Genomic DNA, 23327 nt, shown 5'->3' with positions numbered 1-23327 from the left:
CTGCTCTGCCAGAGAACCCGTGTTCAATTCCCAGCACCCATATGGAGTTCACAACTGTCTGGAAGTCCAGTTCCAGGGGATCTGGCACCCTCACACACACACACATGCAGGCAAAACACCAATGCACATAAATCAAACAAACGAAACATTTTCTGGTACTATAATGATGGTAATGGAAACATCACCCAGAAGAGAATGATGAGGAGAGACCTGGAGCTAATCTTTCTATGACATTGTCTGCCTTTGCCAAAGGGACCCAATGAGAGTACCTACCCATCCAGAACACACCTGATTTTAGCATCATCACAGTGTGCATTTGCAGCCATAATTACTAAGACTTGATTCAAGCAGGGTCCGAAACCAGAGTCCTACATTTCCGCCCCTGCCATCTAATCTACGTGTGGTTCCTCCTGCACCATTTGCGTCTATTGTCTAACCTCTGTTAGACTTGATGGAAGCAGACTCTGTACTCACTGCTGCTGTCCCTTATACAGAGACCCTGTGCTACTTAAAAGCCTCGGCGCTCTCCTGTTGCTATGGAAACGGTCCCCTTCCTCTCCCCACAATCCATTCTGGCTCCATGTGCTCCTCTTTATGACTGTAGTAGAAAAAGGACTGAGCATTTTTCCATGCTGGTTTCCGGATTCAGGTCTGCAAGTGGCGTGTGTGTGAAAAGGCACCCTACGTACCACCTGATAGCCTGCCAGTATTGCTTTCCTGTCTCTGCTACGAAAAGGATTTCCACAGCCGTGTCTCATGTATTCACAGAATACAGGGACTAGCTGGTGAGCTGTCATACGTTTCCTGACAGGGCCAGGGTTTAACAACCAGAGCATGGCTCACTCGCAGCCTTGTGGTATCAGACATTATCACTTTTTTCTATCTTTGTGGGGAGGGAGATTTCATGGGTGTGCACGCATGTTAGGTTGAGAAGACAACGTGGAGGGTTGTTCCTCAGACACCCTCTACTTCTTTGTTTAAGACAGCAGGGTCTCTCATTGGTCTGGAACTTCACCAAGTAGGCTAGGCTAACTGGCCAGCAAGCTCCCACTTGCTCTCCACTCCCTCCTTCCACCTCTGCACCACTGTGCCTGGCTCTTTAGGGTTCTAAGAATCAGAACTCGGGTCCTCAAGCTTGCAAGGGGAATACTTTACCACTGCACCATCTGCCCAGCCCCTCTTTTCTTTTGCCATCTCCAAAGTGCAAAGCAAATGGAAGAAAAAGCATGTATTGCTGGGGCTAGGGACAGGCCTTCTGTCTGATACATGTGACACAAACAACAGAATGAATCAGGATGCTGTAGTGGTGGAGACGCTTTGAGGAATGGGGCGGGGAGGGAGAGGGAAAGATGGAGAGAGGGAGAGGAAAAGAAAGAATATTCATTTAGTTCTGTACAGGAATTGCATGGCCTCCTAAGATTGGCCACTGTGTTGGGAAGTTCTTTCCTGGGTTTTACTCAAATCCTCCTTGCTGCAGTCTGAGTTCATTGCTTTCAACAGAGATGGAGACTAGCCAACCACTATCCTTGGAATAACAACTCACTAGGGACTCAGGGCAGGAAGGTCATCCTGTCCCTTCAAATACCGCACAGCCTGCCTGACCACGCCCAGAGCTTGGGGCAAGGACCGGGAAACCCAGGCTGATCACCTAGACCCTGGAAGGCAGCGAAGGAGGTCGGAGGCAGAAAAAAGAAATCCAGACAACGATAATACCCAGATAGAGACCACTATAGAAGCTCCGAGACAGCGAGGGGCAAGATGGCTCCCCACAGTTCGGCGAGGCTGCGTAACTGCCCACACAGTGCTCAGCGCAGACACAGCCTAACTAGATGCTGTTCTGAGGCGGAGGCCGTGGACTCCGCCCTCTGCTGGATCCTGCAGAGCCCCTACCCCAGCTCAAATCGGAGGGGAAAACTTGATCAGGAAAACTGCAGGTGGATGACTGCATCCCATCATGAAGCGCAGAGCCACAGCGACTGCATCCCGGCCCCGCCCTTGCGGCGCATTGGCTCCGCCCCCAGACAGACAGCAACCAATGAGTTGCTCCTGCCGCCGGCCTTTAAGAACCGCGCGCACTCTCCCCGCAGTGGACGCAGCCAGCCTAGCACTCCGCGGGAGTTTCCATGGCGACCGAGGCCGGGACCGCGCGGCCTGGCAGCGTTGCCATGGAGACAACTCGGGAGCTGGGGCTCCGGAGCTCCAGCACATCGCCGGCTCAGAACCCGGCGGAGCCTCTGTGTGAGGCCGGTGCCGCGGTGACTGCGGCGCGCTGGGATCTGCGAAAATACTCCTTGCTCATCGTGATCGGCGATATCAGTACCGAGAGTCAGCTGAGGGCCGTACGGGCCCACCTTGAACAAGGTGAGTCGCTGTCCTGGCTGTCCCGCAGCACTCCATCCGTGCCTTTCCGCCATCTGATCTGCATTCACCACCTAGTGCACACTTCTAAAGCCTCCATTTCTATGTGCACTTCCCGAGACCTGTGCCCCTGTCACTTGCATGTCTGTCAATATCTTGCTTGGCCATCCTTCCCACATACCCCATGCTGTTCCGCAGTCTCCCAGAGCAGGAGGAGCTCCGGGCAGACCCTGGAGTCCCTCGGGTCACACCCCTTTCCCGCAGTGTCTCTATCAGATGTCGGAAAGTCCTCACCAGACCCTGAAAAGTCCATGTCCCTACCTTACAGTCTCTTCTTTAGCGGAGCTTTCTGAACGCAGGGGACACATCACAAACCTGTGAATGCTGGCAGCCAAGTTGAGAGAGTGACCTTCGTGGCTCCTCAGCTCACCTCCCTCAGCTGTGCCTGTGGCGCAGTGCTGCGGAGCCACCTGCGGGTGGAAGTAAGCCTCTTCGAAGGGGTGAGGGTAAGGCAGGGCGGGATAGAAAGAGAATCTAGAATCTAATTTAGCCAGAGGAAACATTATGAAAACCAGCAGTATATAGGAATAGATCCTTGAGTGCCACATCTACCATAACTAGACAGCCTTGCAAAACAAACAAAACAAAAATTGCAGGCTCATTTATTACCAAAATCCAGTCTCAACTCTGCTCTTTGCCCTCTGGCTCCCACAAAGGGGAAAAAGCAATTGAGAGGGTCACACTAGCTATCCCCCTTGAGGTGTTACCTTCCCCTGCCTTCCCTCTCCCAGGAGCTCAACCGTGCTCGCTGCACCCCTGCCAGGTGACTTCGCCTAGAACTCTCTCTTTTCCTTCTTTCACAGGGATTCTTTCCTGGAACATTGACTTATCGTCCTTTGACCTGAACCAACAGTTGAGACTCTTCATTACCCGGCACCTAGCTCACTTCTCCTCAGAGGTCAAAGGTTAGGACTAGGGTCATTTGTCTCAGTCCTTTGGGTATGGGCTGGAAGAGGAGAGGACCAGTATCCAGGGCAGAACTGGCCTTGTGGGAGGTTTGGGCAGGGGAGGAGGGAGGGATATTTTATGGCTCGACAGCGATCCACACATACCCAGTTCGCTCTTCAAACACATGATATAACGTCAGAGCATAATTGGTCCTGAAAGAGCGTACTTCGTACTCAGCAGTTGATGAGCACTGCTAGGAAAGTGATCAGATCCCTTGCAGGCAGAGACCCAGGCTTTGCTCCTGCATTCCCTTTCCCCATCCCTCAGCCTCCCTGCTCCCCCTAATAAACATCCCAGAATGCCTCACTCACCTTCCCAGACCCTTGTTTCTCACAGCCCACCCTCCAGGATTCATTTCTGTTTCCTCTGCTTAGCCAGCAGATCTTCAGAGCAGAGCCAGAAGAGGCTGAGCAGTTTGGCACCTCAGATCAAGGCTGGGACAAAGGTCTCCTGGGTTTCCTAAGCCTTGGTTCTGAGATCAGTTCTGCTGGGTGGGAGCAATAGTCCAGAAGTGTGAGATAAGATTTTAGGAATTAGCATCCTATGATAGATGTCTACCGAGTGCACAAAGTCCTACATCCCCTGATAAAGGTGTTGGACATCTGGTCATATTATTGTGAATGTAGACACACCAATCCATACAACTTTCTTTTTTTAAAAAAACAGGGTTTCATTATATAGTCCAAGATGACCTTGAGCTTGATATATAGTCTAGGATAGTATGAAACTTGTTACCCTCCTGTTTCTACCTCCCAAGTGCTAGGACTGTAGGCCTCTACCACTACACCTCCTTCCAGGTAGTTTTATAGAATGTGAATTCCAGTTAGCTCAAAATCATTGCCATCAAATCACAAAATTCATGTGTCAACAATTCTCAACAGTCTAGTACAGTAGATAGGCACCTCTTTCTGCTCCTCCAGTCTGGCAGATCTTGGGTCATTTCCTCGTTGTTATTTTCTCGTGAGCTGCTGAGAAGTGGGAGAAAACTAGAAAGCATGAAGCCAGATCTTCCTGATGGAACTGGCTTCCAGTTGAACTAGTCCCGTACTCTTCTGAGATTCCCTTCTGTTGAAAATTCCCTATGTCATGGCACCCTCCATATTCCCAATGAACAAAGGCAATATTAGCACTTAACACTTCTAGAGGCAAGACTGCATAAAGATTATGCAAGACTGCAGTGGATTAAACTAGTTACCAATGTTTGGGGTTGTTTCCTATGAAGAATTCACACCAAATTCTCTAGCCTTGTCCTTTTGGCCACAGAGACTTTGAGTAATGTAAGAAATGAATGGAACTTAAGGCAAAATCCTTAGCTGTTCTACAGATTAAGATGCAGGGAATGCTTGGGAAGCGGTGTGCAGGGAGATGCATTCTCAGGCACGTCTCGGAAACAAGCATTGGTACAGAAACGCCTACCAAACTCTACAGAGTTTTGCTATGATGTTCTCAAGGGGCTTGGGGCCATCCGCCCAAGAGTAGGGCTTACTTTTAGCATACAGATTTTGTTTTCGATGTAGACATTTTCATGGTGGCCTCTGTCCCTGGAAAACAGTGGAGAATTTCCCGGAAAAGAGAAAGAAAGGGAAGGAGGGAGGGAGGGAGGGAGAGAAAGAGAGAGAGAGAAAGAAGGAAAGAAAGAAAGAAAGAAAGAAAGAAAGAAAGAAAGAAAGAAAGAAAGAAAGAAAGAGCAGCCCACAGACCTTAAGGCTGCCACAGCCCCACCCCTGCTGGCTTCTATTTCAGCTGTCCCAGCACACTGTCTGCCCGAAGCAGCTGCAGACACTGCCTCTTCCTTCAGCCTTTGATTGACTGGGCTAAGGTAATCAGGAACTGGGGTGAGCTCAAGGAGATACACTAAATGTCACTGACTTGACCGTTTCGACCGACACACCATAGGGGAGACCACCATTTATTCACAGTCTAGGCCAAAATAATGAAAGAACAAAATATATCTTCCGTGACAGGAAGAGTACAATTATTACTGGTGCCCACCCTCTCTACCCACCCCCACACACATACAGAAAGAAAAAGGGACCCTCAGATAGCCAGTGGCCCAGCTCCGTCTAGTGGTCAAGTTTGGTAAAACGCTTTAAAGGGTGGTTTTCATACCATGGGGTCTTCAGCAGAGACTGGGAAGTCTTCCTTGATAGCTCCTTCCCCTAAAAATCCCTGAAGCTTTAAGGGTTTTTTTTTTTTTGTTGTTGTTGTTGTTTGCTTTTTGTCTTTCAAAACAGGATTTCTCTGTGTATTTTTGGAGCCAGTCCTGGAACTCGCTCTGTAGAACAGGCTGGTCTTGAACTCACAGAGATCCGCCTGCCTCTGCCTCCCAAGTTCTGGGATTAAAGGCATGTGCTACCACTGCCCAGCTGCTTCTAAGCTTTTAAAACACTTAGAAAAACTTAGGATAATCGAAAACTTAGCTTAAGCCCTGGGGTGCCTTGGTGGTAGAGTGCCCACCTAACATGCAGCTTGGTGGTAGTGTGGCCATCTAACATTCAGAAGGCCCTGAACCCCCAAGGGATGGGGATAAGGAATGGTGGGCCGACACATTGACACATCACTACTGAGTTTCAATAAAACTCTGATGATACATCTATGGTTGAACTCCTATTAGAAAGAGAAGATTGATAATCTAAGACTTGAAGTAGCACAGGTTAGCCTGGTGTAGTGGTGCAGTCCTATAATGGGAAGTAGAGGCGGAGGACCATTCTTGGCTACATAGCAAGCCCATGACCAGTCTGGGTTACCAGAGACCTCGGAGAGCTGGGAAGAGATGAAGGGGTGGAGAGGGGAAGGCTGAGGAACCCCTTTGAGTCCTTCCGTCTGACTGTTTCCATCCGTGAGCTCAGAGGATCCTAAATTAGAGGTTTACGTTGTTATCTGAGATGGGAAGGGAGACAGATGAATAGGCATGGAGCCTCATTCTGTAAGCATCTCCAGTTGGGGTTTGACTGAAATTTACCCCATTTTACCGAGTTTACTCCGATACTAGTCTGGTTTGGGATTCTGGTTTAGGGTATTCATTCTGAAATCGTCCCCAAAGAGAGAAATATCCAGTCATGTTTGTCTGGATATTTGTCTGCATCACAAGGTTAGGATTGTAGGAAGGAAGAGGGACTTTTTCGGGTGAAGTCAGTCCTCAAAGCATGGATAAAAGATGGCACTGGTATACTCATTTGCTAGTCCAGAAAGCAAACTCTGGGACTGTTTAACTGACTCGTTTAGTGGGGTGGTTCAGAAAGTGGCATCAGGTGTGAAATCAGGGTCTGTTCACACCTCCCTCTCCCCACTTCACTATAGGAGAGAGGCATTAAGGGTTCAGGGTTAACTGAATGCTTAGAGTTGGGGAGAGAAGAAAAACCAACTGTGACTTGGAACCATGTCCAAGGTGTGGTGTGGCGGGGGTGCGGGGTATGTGGCTTAGAACAAAGGTGGACTCTGCTTCCAGTTGGGAAATGTAAATTTGTTCTTAAGCCCAATGTCTACTCAAGTGCCCCCCACAACACTGAGAGAGCCCTAAAAGCAGAGAGGAGACAGGAAGTTGGAGGCAGGATGAAAGAACAGCAGTGAAGTTGCAGAAGGGGGTGGGCACTACTCCATGATGCTCAGGACTGAGCCTGGCATACACAGCGTGTGTCTGTACAGATGGCCTCTCCTATCCAATGGAGATATGGCCATGTTGCTGCTTTGCATCCCGGATCTGAGCAAGGGCTCTTCTCCCTCTGTTCCCCTTGGTCCCCAGAGTCCTGGTGACTCAGCTACTCCTCTCCTCTGACTGAAGCTAAAGGTGGGTGAGGGGTGCTGAGAGCAGAGACTATTTTGGCTTCTCTGACCTTCAAAAGCAGTCCTTGGCAGCCTGGAGCATGGGTGGGGCTGGGGCTGAGGCTGGCCAGTGAGTGGGCGGAAGGAGCTGACCACACCCGGGGAGGGTTATTGAGGGCAGGGATGCAAGCCTAGGAACATCACAGGCAAATGGGTGCTTGCGCTAGTTCTCAAGAGTGTTCCTGTGAATCCTGGAGTACTTAGCAGAGGCTGAGACTAAGGAAGGGCACAAGGTCAACATAAGAAGGTTCAAGATCAAGTAAGATAGACACAGCAAAGTGACACAGAGGGAGGAACAGAGACAAGGAGGACGGGGACTCAAACACCCTACAGATCATTTATAACCCAAAAAGGAGTTTATTATATTAGACTGGACTGTATAGCAAGAAAATTTTGCCCGAGCCTGGGCTCTGGGCAGTGATCCTTGGTCCTTCACCAAAAGGCAGAAGCCCCTCTTACCCTTCAGAGACTTCTTCCCAACAGCACTACTCAGAAGCCGCTGTTTGTGTGGGCACTCATAGCCATGCTGCATTAGCACGGACCTGCATGCAGCTCCCAGGGTCCCTGTGCCCCACTCCAGTGGACTGGGGACTGTGTCTTCTCCAGACTTTCACACTGCCCTCCAATCGAAAACGAAATGCATTTTTGCATCTCCCCAGTCTTCTGTTGATGTGGCAGAGCAGGGTCCAGCTTACCACATCACTCACCACCCCCATACTGCTCCCCTCCACTTACGGGGGGGCCCCCAGCTTCTCTGTCTCCTGCTCTTGCACTGACTGAAGGTCACTCTCTGGGTCCGTGTCTGAGGGGAGAGGTAGCAGATGGTTTCTGAGAGGAAGGGGGAGGACCCATGCGGCTCTTGACTCCTATAGCTGGCTCTGTGCCCCAGTGCATGAGGTCCTTTGGTTGATGCTGAGAGAATATTTCTTAACTAAACAGGATTTGGGGAGAAGGTACTCAGAGCCGCAGGGGAGATTCATCTGGCTCCTTGAACTGTTAGATCCCTCCCCTTCCCCCATAGCCAAACAGAAGCACCAGGACACTGACACTGGGAAGGCCAAGAAACAGTTAAGTCTCCAGTGCCTCGTCAGAGACCAGCCCCTCTTCCCCGCCCTGTCACCGCCCTCCCCGGCAAGCAGCCCCCCCTCACTCCCACCCCAAGTGCCGCAGACTCTTCCCTGAAGCCGCCCCGGCTAAGGCCGGAGCCGATGCCTCCATGAGGGGCTCCCTCCCACACCCCAGGGTAAGAGCCGATCAGGAGGGCACTGCATGGCGGAGGGATGGGGGTGCTGTGATAGGGAGCCGGGATGCGGAGCAGCTGACACCTTGTAAATCTGATGCATCTGGACCTAGGCTAGCCTGGTGGGAAGGCTGCCTGCGATGGAGAGAGGAGGTGAACGTTTCCGACTGGGGTTCAGCCTGGATCCAGGGCCAGTGGAACCAACCGAGGCTGTGACAGTCCACCTCTGTACTAGGTGGGGGTGGGGACCATCAGCTGGGAGGCAGCAGCAGAGGGTGTTGCCCCAGGCTTTGCCCGACAGCCAGGGCACAGGAGGAATTTGGAGGCTACATCTAGAAGAATCTGAGAGGAAGGGGGCTGTTATGGAATGTAGCTACTGAGAGGGTCCTTGTGTTATCAGCTGCTTCTATTCTGGGGTGAGTGGGGCTGCCGAGTTTTTGCCAAGTAAGGGAAGGTGGGTAACACTCTGAAAGAGAAAGGAGGAATGGGTCCCTAGGACGTGGCATGTACCTCCTCACAGGCTAACTGGTTTGTTTTTGGCTCCCCTCAACCCCGTTCCCTGTGGCCAGTTTGAGCCTGGGGCTTTAAGCTCCCCTTTGTGGCCTCTCTGAGGCCACTCAGGAGCTTGAGAGCACCGGCTCTTCGGCAGCTGCCCTGCATTCCGGGTCCTGTCAACCCCACGGGTTCCCTGTCTCGGCCCCACCCTCACCTCATCCGTGCTTTTCTTCCCAAGATGGGGGCTCTTCAACAGAGAAGCCAGTCTCTTCTCCCTCTCTGTATGCACCCCCCCACTCCCACCCCCACCCCCCCACAGCATGCAGAGGCAGCCAAGAAAATGACTTGTCATGCTGGGGTGGGGGGTGGGGGCGGAGCTGGAGGCTGAGCTCAGCGCGCACACTCACACACACTCACACACTGCGGCAAACTGCAGCTGCCTGAGCACCCCCCCCCCTTCTGCCTCACTGCAGAGACACCTGCCCTCCTGCCCACTCAGCTTCACACCCGAAGCCCACCCCCGACCCTAGCACTGATCACGGGAAGCGCCCCAGCATCTTAAGATAGTCCTCTACAAAGATAAAGGGAAAATAAGGCAGTGCCCTTCATCGGAAGGGCTGGGGATCAGAAAAGAGAAACAGGGCTGTCCCTTAGGCCTGAAGGGGGATTTGGGACTTAATGGACTTGCTTCCCCAGGGGCTAGGGCAGGGGTCTTGTGTCAGGAAGTGGGATCAGAGGCCTTGAGAGGATACACTGGGGACCATGAAGCTGTTGGAGAGGAGACGTAGCTGGAGGGGAAGTCTCTTTCAGTTCCACCTAGATTGAAAGTGTGACCTTGTTTGTGCTGGGGGAGTCATGGCTTTCCTCAATCTGAACTACTTAAGACTGGCAAAAGACGCTGACATCCCTAGCTGCTTAAGTCCTGCTCCTGCCTGCCTCAGGTGGTGGCGCTCAACCTGGAATTGACATCCAGGTATTCCTCAGTTCCCAAGTTCATAGAAGAGGACACTTGAGCTCCTCCTGGGCCCACTGTACCTGGTATAGGATTTGAATCTCCAGCCTCGTCTTCCCCACAGTTGTATTTGCAGCTCTCTGCTGCCTAGGTCTGCCTGATCCAAGCACCAGGCTCTGATCCCAGCCACCCTTGTCCCAGCCTCAGTCACAGAAAGGGGCTCAGACTATGAACCTCCCCTCCCCAGTATCCTCCAAGGTTAACCCTGTGACTGGGATGGGAAGGGAAGAGGGCCAGTAGGCCGGCCAGCAGGGCTGGAAGGTTACATCCTCCTTTAATCCCTCTTAACCCACCACTTCCTTCACTTGACTGCTTGGTGTTCTGTGTGAGTCTGGAGAAACAGTACTGGGGAGAGGATCTGGAGATGGCTTCGCTCTCCTATCCTGAGCAATACATTGACTCTCTCCTTGTTTCTTTATTGTTATTGGTGGTAGTATTTTTTGTTTGGTTTGGTATTTTGGAACAGAATTCTCTGTGCAGCTCTGGATGGCTTGGAATTTAGCTGGCCTTGAATTCACAGAAATCCACCTGCCTTTGCCTTCCAATTAAAGGTGTACACCACCATGCCCATCTTGCTGTTGTTTTTATTTTGGGGGCGTATTGTGTGTGTGTGTGCATGCATGCGTAGGTAGATCAAAGGACAGCTTGCAGGAGCTGGTTCTCTCCCCACCTCTAGTCCTGGGGCTCAAACTCAGGCGGCACACTTGGCAGAAGGCATCTCTGGCCAGTGTCTTGGTTTTGAACCGACCCCACCACTTACTCCCACTATCCACAGGTGAGAGGAGAAGCTTCCACAGGGATAAGCTGGGCGGTGAGCTGGGAGTCTCTGAAGCATGGCAGTGAGCTAGGAGAGGGAGCTAGGAAACATTTGGGAATGGCATGTAGGGGTCTGTCGGAAGGTTTGGCCGAGCAGGGAAAACAGCATTACGAATTAGAATTTTCTGTCCACGCCTTGAATGATAAAAACTCCAAGAACCAACTCGGCACATGTCTCCCGCATCTTCTGGAATAGCAATTCTGTCCTCGGGAAGGATGGGGAATACTGTCCCCTTATTACTGGCCAAGGGCAATGGCGGAGAACGAAAGCTCAGGAGCCCTCCCTCCCGCTGAACTCCACCCCCTCCCCCATTCCCCAGGCGGCACCAGGAACTTAGTGCTCCAGAGGGACAAAGGCTTCTTGTCAACAGGGCTGTCTGGGGCTGAAGTTCTAAGCAAAGGGGCAGAGCCTGGGCAGCAGAGGGTGTGGCAGATGGACCAAGGGAGAAGTCAGCTAGTGTGGGGGAGAGGGGGGAATCCTGGAAAGAAGAGCTGGAGGAGGTAGTTCCTAGACCTTACTTAGTGGTAGCCGAGATGGCAGGGTCTAAGGCTAACCAGGACTCAGTTTCCCCTATTCCCCACTTTCTGATCGTGTGTTTTCCCCTCTGCTGCCCCTCACAGTACTTCTCATTTTAAGTTAATGTCTACTAATTTCAGTACACATGTCTACCTCCCTCCCTCAGGCCAGAGGACACTCTGCCACCAGAGTGAGAGCCTAGAGACCATCGTCCTTGTCAACCCCAGTGCAGACAGCATCAGCTCAGAGGTGAGGCCACTCTGATGCCCTGCCCCAACCTACCCTCATCTTTCTGCTGTCCCAGACGATGCAATGTGCCTTCCCCTGGGTCCCGCATATCTGTGACCACTCTGCCCTCCTTCCATTTCAGGTTCACCATCTTCTTAGTAACCCATCAGCTCACAAGCTGCTCATTTTGAGCGGACAAACTTTAGAGCCGGAGGGAGACCTTATCCTGCAGAGTGGTACCTACTCCTACCAAAACTTTGCCCGGGTCCTTCACAGTCCTGAGGTAAGCTCCCTGCTGAGTGTCTGGGAAGAAGGGGACAAGGGGGCAGTATTTGACTTGTGGCAAGAAAGGCAGGGAAGGGGAAGTCTTGCATTGTTTGACCATCAGGAACCCTGACAGGAAGTAGGCATTTATCCAGCAACAGGCAAAGATTAGGGGGCTGAATCCGAGTGAGTTTAAGACAACCCCAAAGACCTGATCGGCTTCTGTCTCCCATTCCTCTAGATTGCCCAATTGCTCAGCAATAGAGACCCTGGGATCCAGGCCTTCCTCACTGTTTCCTGTTTAGGGGAGGGTGACTGGAGCCACCTAGGACTGTCCAGTTCCCAAGAGACCTTGCGCCTCCAGCTAAATCCTGAGCCTGTGTTACCCACCATGGATGGTGTGGCTGAGTTCTCCGAGTATGTCTCTGAGACTGTGGATGTGCCATCCCCCTTTGACCTGCTTGAACCCCCCACCTCAGGAGGCTTCCTCAAGCTCTCGAAGCCTTGCTGCTACATCTTCCCCGGTGGCCGTGGGGACTCTGCCCTCTTTGCTGTCAATGGTTTTAACATCCTGGTGGACGGTGGCTCTGATCGCAAGTCCTGCTTCTGGAAGCTGGTGCGGCACCTGGACCGCATTGACTCCGTGCTGCTCACACACATCGGGGCTGACAACCTGCCAGGCATCAATGGACTCCTTCAGCGTAAAGTGGCGGAGCTGGAGGAGGAGCGGTCCCAGGGCTCCAGCAGCTACAGTGACTGGGTGAAGAACCTCATCTCCCCCGAGCTTGGAGTCGTGTTCTTCAATGTGCCCGATAAGCTCCGGCTGCCGGATGCCTCCCGGAAGGCCAAGCGCAGCATCGAGGAGGCCTGTCTCACTCTTCAGCACCTAAACCGCCTAGGCATCCAAGCTGAGCCTCTGTATCGTGTGGTCAGCAACACCATTGAGCCACTGACCCTCTTCCACAAAATGGGTGTGGGTCGGCTGGACATGTATGTCCTCAACCCTGTCAAGGACAGTAAGGAGATGCAGTTCCTCATGCAGAAGTGGGCGGGCAATAGTAAAGCCAAGACGGGCATTGTGCTGGCCAATGGGAAGGAGGCAGAGATCTCTGTCCCCTACCTGACCTCCATCACTGCTCTGGTGGTCTGGCTCCCAGCCAACCCTACTGAGAAGATTGTGCGTGTGCTCTTTCCGGGAAATGCTCCTCAGAACAAAATCTTGGAAGGCTTGGAAAAGCTTCGGCACCTGGACTTCCTGCGCTACCCTGTGGCGACACAGAAGGACCTGGCTGCTGGGGCTGTGCCTGCCAACCTGAAACCCAGCAAAATCAAACACCGGGCTGATAGCAAGGAGAGCCTCAAAGCCGCTCCCAAGACAGCGGTGAGCAAGCTGGCCAAGCGCGAGGAAGTGTTAGAAGAGGGGGCCAAGGAGGCCCGCTCAGAGCTGGCCAAGGAGTCAGCCAAGACAGAAAAGAAAGCAAAAGAAGTATCCGAGAAGCCCCCAGAGAAGCCCTCCAAGCCCGAGAGGGTGAGGACCGAGTCGAGTGAAGTGCTCAAGGCTGAGAAGCGAAAGCTGATCAAGGACAAAGTGGGGAAGAAGCACCTGAAAGAAAAGATATCAAAGCTGGAGGAGAAAAAGGACAAGGAAAAAAAGGAGATCAAGAAGGAAAGGAAGGAACTCAAGAAGGAGGAAGGAAGGAAGGAAGAGAAAAAGGATGCCAAGAAGGACGAGAAGAGGAAAGACACCAAACTGGAAGTAAAGAAATTCTCCAAACCAGACCTGAAGCCTTTCACACCAGAGGTCCGCAAGACCCTCTATAAAGCCAAGGCCCCTGGAAGAATCAAGACGGACAAAGGCCGAGCTGCCCGTGGGGAGAAAGAGTTGTCTTCTGAGCCCCGGACACCCCCAGCCCAGAAGGGGCCTGCACCACTCCCAACTGTCAGTGGGCACAGAGAGCTGACCTTGTCCTCACCAGAGGACCTCACACAGGACTTTGAGGAGCTGAAGCGCGAGGAGAGAGGTTTGCTCGCTGAACAAAGGGACACGGGACTAGGGGAGAAACCACTCCCTGTAGATGCTACAGAGCAGGGACATCCAAGCACAGCCATCCAGGGAAGACATCCCTCTGTCCCAGGGCTGGACCAAGAAGATCATGTGATAAGGGAGAAGGAGATCGTCCCAGACTTTCTTGAGGACAAAGGGAGCAAGAACAGAGGCCCAGACTCAGGGCTTGAGACAGAGAAAGAGAAAGAAACCTGGGTGGAAAAGAAGCAGAGGGAAGCCGAGAAGATCCCAGAGAGCACTGAGGCCAGGGAGGAGAGTGAACCTGAGGGAAAGGAGGATGTGATAGAAAAGGCCGAGCTAGAAGAAATGGAGGAGGTTCACCCCTCAGACGAGGATGAGGAAGAGACAAAAGCGGAGAGCTTTTATCAAAAACACATGCAGGAAGCCTTAAAGGTAATCCCAAAGAGCAGAGAGGTTCCTGGGGGCCGGGAACTGGGATTCCAGGGCAAGGTACCTGAGAAGGAGGCCTCATCCTTCCTCAGCAGCTTGGCCACGCCTGCAGGAGCCACTGAGCATGTCTCTTATATTCAGGACGAGACAATTCCTGGCTACTCAGAGACAGAGCAGACAATCTCAGACGAGGAGATCCACGATGAACCAGAGGAACGCCCAGCCCCTCCCAGATTTCCTACAAGTACCTACGACCTCTCTGGGCCTGAAGGTCCTGGTCCCTTTGAAGCCAGCCAGCCCGCAGATAGCGCCGTCCCTACCACCTCAAGCAAAACTTATGGGGCACCTGAACCTGAACTCACTTACCCTCCCAACATGGTGGCTGCCCCTTTGGCTGAGGAGGAACATGTATCTTCGGCTACATCAATCACCGAATGTGACAAACTCTCTTCCTTTGCCACATCGGTGGCTGAAGACCAATCTGTGGCTTCGCTCACAGCTCCCCAGACAGAGGAGACAGGCAAGAGCTCTTTGTTGCTTGACACGGTCACAAGTATCCCCTCCTCCCGCACGGAAGCCACCCAGGGTTTGGACTATGTGCCATCAGCTGGTACCATCTCACCCACCTCTTCGCTGGAAGAAGATAAGGGCTTTAAGTCCCCGCCCTGTGAGGATTTCTCTGTGACAGGAGAGTTGGAGAAGAAAGGAGAGGCTGCAGGGAGAGGCTTGACTGGGGAGAAAGCTGTGGAAAAGGAAGCAGAAAGAAATATAACAGCATCTGAGAGACTGCCCAGTCAGTATACCGCTATGTTTGGTGCCCCTGGACATGCCCTACATCCAGTGGAAGCAGCGCTTGGAGAAGTAGAGGAACGGTGCCTCAGCCCAGATGATAGCACAGTGAAGATGGCATCTCCTCCACCATCTGGCCCACCCAGTGCCACCCACACACCCTTTCACCAGTCCCCAGTGGAGGAAAAGTCTGAACCTCAAGACTTTCAAGAAGACTCCTGGGGAGACACAAAGCATGCTCCAAGTGTGGGCAAGGAAGATGCTGAAGAGAAGACAGCCAAGCCAGGGCCTGAAGAGGGCATACTAGAAGAGGAGGAGAAAGCACCTCTTCCCAGGAGCCCCCAAACCCAGGGTGCTCCTGTCAGCATTGCTGGGGGTCAGACTGGCTGCACCATTCAGCTGTTGCCAGAACAAGACAAAGCAATTGTGTTTGAGCCTGAAGATGCAGGTTCAGCGCTAGGAGCAGAAACCCTTCCTCGAGAGGTGAGGGTATCGCTTGAAGAACATCGTGAACCTCAGGGAGATGAGGTTCTTCGACTTACTGATCAAAGCCTATCCCCTGAAGATGCAGAGTCTCTGTCTGTCCTCAGTGTGGTCTCCCCAGACACTGCCAAACAAGAGACCACCCCCAGGTCTCCCTGTAGCCTGAAAGAGCAGCCCCTACACAAAGACCTTTGGCCAATGGTGTCTCCAGAGGACACCCAGTCACTGTCTTTCTCAGAAGAGAGCCCTAGCAAGGAGACTTCTCTGGACATCTCATCCAAGCAGCTCTCTCCAGAGAGCCTCGGCACCCTCCAGTTTGGAGAACTAAGCCTAGGAAAGGAAGAAAGGGGGCCTCTGATGAAGGCTGAAGAGCCCTCTTGCCACCTCGCTCCTGTGTCTATTCCAGAGACCCACATGGCCACAGTGTCACCTCCCACAGGTGAGACTGCTGCTGAGGCAAGTGTCAGAGACGAGAGCCCTGGTGGAAAATCACCCGGCAGTTCTTTCTCTCCCTCTGCACTGTCAGACGACAGGAAACACTCACCTGCGGAGGTCACGGGCCCTGGCGCACATGTTATAACATCTGACAGTTCCCTCACACAGAGTCCTGAGTCTTTGTCAAGCCCTGCCATGGACTGGGAAGGTAAGGCTCCAGGGTTGAAAGACAGAACTGCTGAGCAGAAGGAAGAGGACCTCAGGCTCACGGATGAAACCCTACAGCAGAAGGACAAAGCTGTGCAGGAGAAGGTGGCCGCCGTTGAGCAGGACTCAGTCATGCATCAGACAGAGGAGGCGCTAGATGAGAGGAACAAGCCCGGAGGACAGATGGATAAGACTTCAGAGCAGAAGGGCAGAGACTGGGACCAAAAGGATTCAGCCGTAGGACTGGCCAAGGCTCCAGAACCCAAAGACAAAGACTTAGAACAGGAGGACCAGGCCCCAGCAGAGAAGGACAAGGCCTCAGGACAAAAGGGCTCAGCCCTGCAACAGACCCAGGCCACTGAACCAAAAGACAGAGAACAAGAGCACAGAGAATTAGAACACAAAGACAAGGTCTTAGAGCTGAAAGACAAGACCCCAGAAGAGAAAGACAGAACCTCAGGACAGAAAGATGGGGCTCCAGAGGGCAGCGTCCCTGAACCGACACAGACAGACAGAACCCCTGAACAGAAGAGCAAAGATAATAAAGAACAGAAGGAAGTGGCCTCAGAAGAGAAAGACCTGGCCTTAGAACTAAAAGGCTGGGCCCCAGGAGAGAAGGGTGGTACCCTGGACCAAGACATCGGGGCTGCTGAAGAGAAAGACAGGATTCTAAAAGAGGAAGACAAAGCTCAGGGGCAAAGGGGCTCTTTCCTGGAAGATAAAACCACAACACCGGAAGAGACGATTCTTGACCAAAAGTCTCCAGAAAAAGCCAAGGCTGTGGACCAGAAAGATGAAGCTGTTGTGGAGAAAGTCAGGGCGCTGGAGCTGGAAGCGAGCCCAGTGCAGGAGGGCAAAGCCCGAGAGCAGGCCGAGAAATACTGGAAGGAGCAGGATGTGGTCCAGGGATGGCTAGAAACATCTCCAGCCAGAGAAGAGCTGGTGGGAGAACCGAAAGAGCCTGTTCCAGCCTGGGAGGGCAAGTCTCCCGAACAGGAAGTTAGGCACTGGAGGGACAGAGACATGGCCCTGCAGCAGGATGCATACTGGACAGAGCTGAGCTCTGAGAGGAAGGTCTGGTTCCCTCATGAGCTGGATGGCCAAGGAGCCCGTTCACGCTACTGTGAGGAACGCGAAAGTACTTTTCTTGATGAGGGAGCAGACGAACAAGAGGTGACCCCTCTGCAGCACACTCCCCGGAGTCCCTGGGCCTCAGATTTCAAGGATTTCCAGGAGCCCCTGCCACAGAAGGGGCTGGAGGTGGAGCGCTGGCTTGCAGAGTCTCCGGTTGGCCTGCCACCAGAGGAAGAGGACAAGCTGACTCGTTCTCCCTTTGAGATCATTTCTCCTCCAGCCTCCCCACCTGAGATGACTGGACAGAGGGCTCCTCCAGCCCCAGGACAAGAAAGTCCTGTCCCAGACACTAAGCCAGCACCACCCACGAGGAATGAACCTACCACCCCTTCATGGCTAGCTGAGATCCCACCATGGGTACCTAAGGATAGACCCCTGCCCCCTGCACCCCTCTCTCCAGCTCCAGCTCCCCCGACACCTGCCCCAGAACCACATACCCCTGCGCCCCTCTCCTGGGGCATGGCTGAGTACGACAGTGTGGTAGCCGCAGTGCAAGAGGGGGCAGCTGAGTTGGAAGGTGGACCGTACTCCCCCCTGGGGAAGGACTATCGAAAAGCTGAAGGGGAAAGGGAAGGAAAGGGTGGGGCAGGAGCTCCTGACTGCAGCCCCTGTAGTTCAAAGGTCCCAGAGGCTGGCCAGAGCCACACCATCAGGGATGCTGAACAGACTGAGCCAGAGCAGAGAGAGCCCACACCCTATCCTGACGAGAAGAGCTTTCAGTATGCAGACATCTACGAGCAGATGATGCTCACCGGGCTGGGCCCTGCTTGCCCTACTCGGGAGCCTCCGCTGGGGGCATCTGGAGATTGGCCCCCAAGCCTCTCAAGCAAGGAGGAGGCTGCTGGCCGTGACACATCTGCAGAGAAGGAGACGTCTTCTCCTGTCTCGCCCCAAAGTCTTCAACCTGACAGTTCAACTTTCAGCTATGCAGCTCTGGCAGGACCCACTGTACCTCCCAGGCAAGAACTGGAGCCGGGGCCTAACGTGGAGGCCAGTCTCACGCCGCCGGCAGTGCCGCCCCGGGCTCCTATCTCCCTGAGCAAAGACCCAAGCGCCCCTCTTAATGGAAGCACAGTGAGCTGTAGCCCAAACAGGAGGACCCCATCCCCGAAAGAATCGTGCCGAGGCCACTGGGACAGCATTAGTGACTCAGACTTGGAGAAAGGGGCTCGGGAACAGTCAGAGAAAGAGGCGCAGTCCCCAAGTCCCCGTCACCCCATGCCTGTGGGCCACCCCTCAATGTGGCCCGAAACGGAGGCACATACAAGCCTTTCCTCAGACTCACATCTAGGACCTGCCCGACCAAGTCTGGACTTCCCTGCTTCAGCCTTCGGCTTCTCCTCCTTGCAGCCTGCTCCCCCTCAGCTGCCCTCTCCAGCTGAACCCCGTTCTGCACCCTGTGGCTCCCTTGCCTTCTCTGGGGATCGAGCACTGGCCCTGGTTCCAGGAACTCCAACCAGAACCCGACATGATGAGTACCTGGAAGTAACCAAGGCGCCCAGCCTGGATTCCTCACTACCCCAACTCCCGTCACCCAGCTCTCCTGAGGCCCCTCTCCTCTCCAATCTGCCGCGACCAGCCTCTCCAGCCCTGTCTGAAGGGTCCTCTTCTGAGGCTACCACACCTGTAATTTCAAGTGTGGCTGAACGTTTCCCTCCTGGCTTAGAGACTGCTGGACAGGGTGATGGAGAACTGGGCCCAGGAATGAAGCCAGCTGCCCACAGCCTCTGGGGCCTTACTCCCCTGAGCCCAGCCCCCTTACCCTCACTGGACTTGGCTCCAGCTCCAGCTCCAGCTCCAAGCCTGTCTGGAGACATGGATGATGGTACGCTGCCCTGCCGCCTGGAGTGCTCAGGGGAACTCACCAAGAAGCCAAGCCCCTTCCAGAGCCTCTCTGGAATTCATGCAGCCAATGGCCTAGCAGAAACCAGCCCCAATCCCCCAGGGCTTGCCACAGCCAAGGTAGAAAAAGAAGATGCTGCTGAGGCCTGCCCTGCTTGGGAATGGGGGTCCTGGCCTGAGGGAGCTGAGAGGCGCTCCCGGCCGGACACACTTCTCTCATCTGAGCATCCTGGGAAGAACCCTGGTGGCTCACACTGTAGTCTTTCTCCTGAAGTTGAGGCTGGACCTCAGGGATGTGCTACAGAGCCCCGCCCCCACTGCGGGGAGCTTTCTCCTTCATTCCTGAACCCACCTCTGCCCCCATCCACAGATGACAGTGACCTTTCAACTGAAGAAGCTCGGCTGGTAGGAAAAGGAGGGAGGCGCCGGGCAGGGAGGCCAGGGGCCACAGGGGGCCCATGCCCTATGGCTGATGAGACACCCCCCACATCAGCCAGTGACTCAGGCTCCTCACAGTCAGATTCTGATGTCCCACCAGAAACTGAGGAGTGTCCGTCCATCACAGCTGAGGCAGCCCTCGACTCAGATGAAGATGGGGACTTCCTGCCTGTGGACAAGGCCGGGGGAATTAGTGGAACTCACCACCCCAGGCCTGGCCATGACCCACCCCCGGTTCCCCAGCCAGACCCCCGCCCCTCCCCTCCCCGACCAGATGTCTGCATGGCTGACCCTGAGGGGCTCAGCTCAGAGTCTGGGAGAGTTGAGAGACTACGAGAAAAGGAGAAGGTGCAGGGGCGACTGGGGCGCAGGGCCCCCAGCCGGGCCAAGCCAGCATCTCCTGCGCGGCGTCTGGATATTCGGGGAAAACGGTCACCTACTCCTGGTAAAGGGCCTGCAGATCGAACATCTAGGGTCCTACCCCGGCCACGCAGCACTCCAAGCCAGGTCACCCCAGCAGAAGAAAAGGATGGACACAGTCCCATGTCCAAAGGCTTAGTCAATGGACTCAAGGCAGGACCCAGTGAGTATGTCAGACAAGTGGGAACGGAAATACTGTGGGTTGGAGTAGGTACGGGCTAGCGAAAGGCTCCAGCTCTTCAAGCCAGCATGGAGGCAACCAAATAATCCTTTCCTTCATTTTTCAAGACAAGGTTTCTCTGTGTAGTCCTTGCTGTCCTGGAGCTCACTTTGTAGATCAGGCTGGCCTCAGACAGAGATCCACCTGCCTCTGCCTCCCTAGTGGTATGCACCACTACTGCCCCCCCACACCTTTTTTTACAATGCATTCTGCTTGTCTCCACAGCAGCCTTGGGCTCCAAGGGTGGTTCCGGCCCCCCTGTGTATGTGGATCTTGCCTACATCCCAAATCACTGCAGTGGCAAGACTGCTGATCTGGACTTCTTCCGCCGAGTGCGTGCATCCTACTATGTGGTCAGTGGGAATGACCCTGCCAACGGCGAGCCAAGCCGGGCTGTGCTGGATGCCCTGTTGGAAGGCAAGGCCCAGTGGGGAGAGAACCTTCAGGTGAGTAGCAAGGGACACACAGGGGAGGATTCTGGTCGAAGCTCTGCCAAAGGCAACAGCAGGACAGCCCCTGTTCACAAGAGGGCACAGTCCTTCCCGCCGGCAGCACGTTCATTTATGACTGCCAGGTGTTCCTTCCCCTTCATCTGTCTTTCCTTCACGTGCTCACCTCAGACATGTTTTCTTCCGCTTAGGTGACTCTGATCCCCACTCACGACACAGAGGTGACTCGGGAGTGGTACCAGCAGACGCATGAGCAACAGCAGCAACTGAACGTCCTGGTCCTGGCTAGCAGCAGCACCGTGGTGATGCAGGACGAGTCCTTTCCAGCCTGCAAGATCGAATTCTGAATAGACCCGCCCTCCCTTCCCCAAGGCTCCACTCCTACAGCGCACATAGAGAATGGCTACTGCTGAGTCCTTTGGGGTTGAGGGAAATGGAGCTGGGCAGCAGGGCGAGGCCATGTGTGAGGACTTGGGCTAAGTGGGAGGTAGTGGCCTTCCCCTCATCTGTTCCTGGGGTCTCAAAACCAAAGGTAATGGGGGGATACGAAGCTACACAAGGTCACCTGACGCCTGGAACCCTCTCCTAGCACTGCCAAATGTTGGTCTTAGATGAGGAGGAAGGGTTTCAGAGAGCACAGTCCTCCCCCATGGAGGGAGATGGACGTCCCCCCACCACCTCGTTATTTATTTGGCATGCCAGAAAGGATTGCCAGTAACTTCTATGACGTAGGGAAGGCCACTGTTGGTAAGGTACCCAGAGCTGTGCTCTCTCCTCCATCTCCCATGCCCTAGCCACCAGGGTATGGCTTCTAGCAGGGACCCGGGGGCAGATGGCTGCTACACTGTCTTATTGCTTCCCTCAGTATCTGAATGTCTCAATCCAAAACTTGAAGCTCTTTAGACCAAGAACTAGGGAGAGGATAAAGGATCTCATCTCCCAGCCCCAGCTTCATACTACTTACCATCTAGGGCTGTGCCCAGACCAGGCCACCTGGGCAGCACAAAGGGCAAGGAGAGCCCCAACCCCAATCCTCCAGGCTCCCTGATCATGTAGTCTTCACTTACCCCGTCCCAACAGTCCTGATCCCTTCTCATCCCCTGCTTGGCTTCTCTGCATGTGGTCATCTGCTATGGCCTGGTGTGTAATGGGTTAAAAATAAGCCATTGCCTGACACTCCTGACACCCCTACCTCTGACATTTTAGCCATGTGTGACTCCCCCAACATTCCAAATCCTCTACCATCCTGCAGCTGAAATGGGAACATTGGCTGCCTCTCTAAACCCAAACTCTTGGACAGAGGTTCTGGGAGGTAGAGGCTGGTCTAGAGAATCTGGGGGAAACGGGAGGGGAGGGGAAAAGAAGAGAGGAAGCAGAGCTATAGCTAATCTCCTCCAGAGTGAAGTAGACAGGCTGAGCATTCTACTACAGGAAAGGACCTCACCACAGGCAAGCCAGGGGGCAGTCCTGCTGAACCCTGCTGGATTGAGAGACCCAGATGCGGGTGGTCCCTGAGGCTTGCTTTCTGTCAAGCCAATGGGAAATCAGGAGCCCATCCCATGTTCTTCCCAGCTCCCTTCCCCCCCCCCCCCCCCCGCTGCTGTGCTCTGCTCCTCCCCACACTTCCCGCTACAGTACCCAGCTGCTGTAACAGAGCCACCTTCAAGTCTAACAATAAATCAAGTTCATTGCAGACGGTGTAGTGCTGCTTAGGCTTCTCCAGACTCCATACATGACTCAGTTGTCCTGGTTTCCATCTCTCTGCTCCAGTCAGCATCATTTATCTCGGAAGACTCTTGATTATTCAAATCCATGTCAGGACCCAGGGGAGCCAGAAACAGCATGGGTGAGAGGAGGAAGAGATGTGGGAACCAGCATCATGTCTGCGAAGATGCAGGGGGCGATGGATATGCCTGTGATCTTAACACTCAGGGCAGAGGCAGGAGAATCAGGAGTTTGAGAGCAGCCTGAGCTACATAGCGAGTTCTGGGCTAGTCAGAGCAACATAGTGAGTCAGCCCTTGTCTCAAAAAACAAACAAATAAAAAACCCCAAGGGGCTGGAGAGGTGGCTCAGTGGTTAAGAACATTGGCTGCTCTTCCAGAGGACTGAAGCAAATCCCCAGCACCCACATGGCAGCTTACAATTCTCTATAACACCAGTTCCAGGGCTCCAACACCCTTTTCTGACCTCTGTGGGCGCCAGGCATGCATGCAAGCAAAACACCCCCACACACAAAACAAAAATAAAAATTAAGAAAACAAACAAACACACCAAACAATCTGAAAATGGCTTAAAAATGTGGGCATATACATTTGGCTTAGGGGATGGGATCTGCATTCTATGGAGTCAAAATCACTCACTGTATTTCCCCCAGAAAACTCTGAGCCTTTTAACGTCCACCCCGCTCCCTCTATAGTCTTGGGTATGTCATAAGTGGTCAGGTTATAAATGTAGATATGGAAAAGGGACACTCTAGTCCTCCCAGTGTCCTGAGCTTTCCCAATGTAAAGATGTCAATGGAGCAGAGACCAGGCATCACCTCTTCATGTCAGCTCCCCTCCAAGGCACTAGACGGGACATTAGGCTGTGTTTCTCGGGAGCTGGTGAGAAGGCAGGTGGCCTTTGCTGTTTCACAGAGCTCAAATCTTGTTCCAATCACACTTCTCAGCATTCTGCTCATTAAAAACATTTGG

General features: G+C 53.5%; 1 protein-coding gene across 2 annotated transcripts; it reads left to right on the top strand.

Moving 5' to 3' along the window:
* The first annotated feature begins 2123 nt into the window (after nt 1–2123).
* On the top strand, nt 2124–22325 carry Map1a (microtubule associated protein 1A). Of its 2 annotated transcripts, none has more exons than XM_048459645.3 (7): nt 2124–2361; nt 3222–3323; nt 11435–11517; nt 11639–11779; nt 12002–20126; nt 20412–20629; nt 20824–22325. In XM_048459645.3, exons 1-7 carry the CDS (start codon nt 2124–2126, stop codon nt 20977–20979), a joined length of 9063 nt encoding a protein of 3020 aa, XP_048315602.3. In that variant the 3' UTR covers nt 20980–22325. The 2 variants fall into 2 exon arrangements, with proteins under 2 accessions (XP_048315602.3, XP_048315601.3); XM_048459644.3 differs by having other exon boundaries at nt 20409–20629.
* The last annotated feature ends 1002 nt before the right edge of the window (nt 22326–23327 follow it).

Source organism: Myodes glareolus, chromosome 10 (genome assembly GCF_982192425.1).
Source record: "Myodes glareolus chromosome 10, mMyoGla1.1, whole genome shotgun sequence".
In the NCBI taxonomy this organism is placed as follows: domain Eukaryota; kingdom Metazoa; phylum Chordata; class Mammalia; order Rodentia; family Cricetidae; genus Myodes; species Myodes glareolus.
The sequence above is the reverse complement of the archived record's forward strand: the minus strand, read 5'-3'. Positions and strand labels throughout refer to the sequence as shown.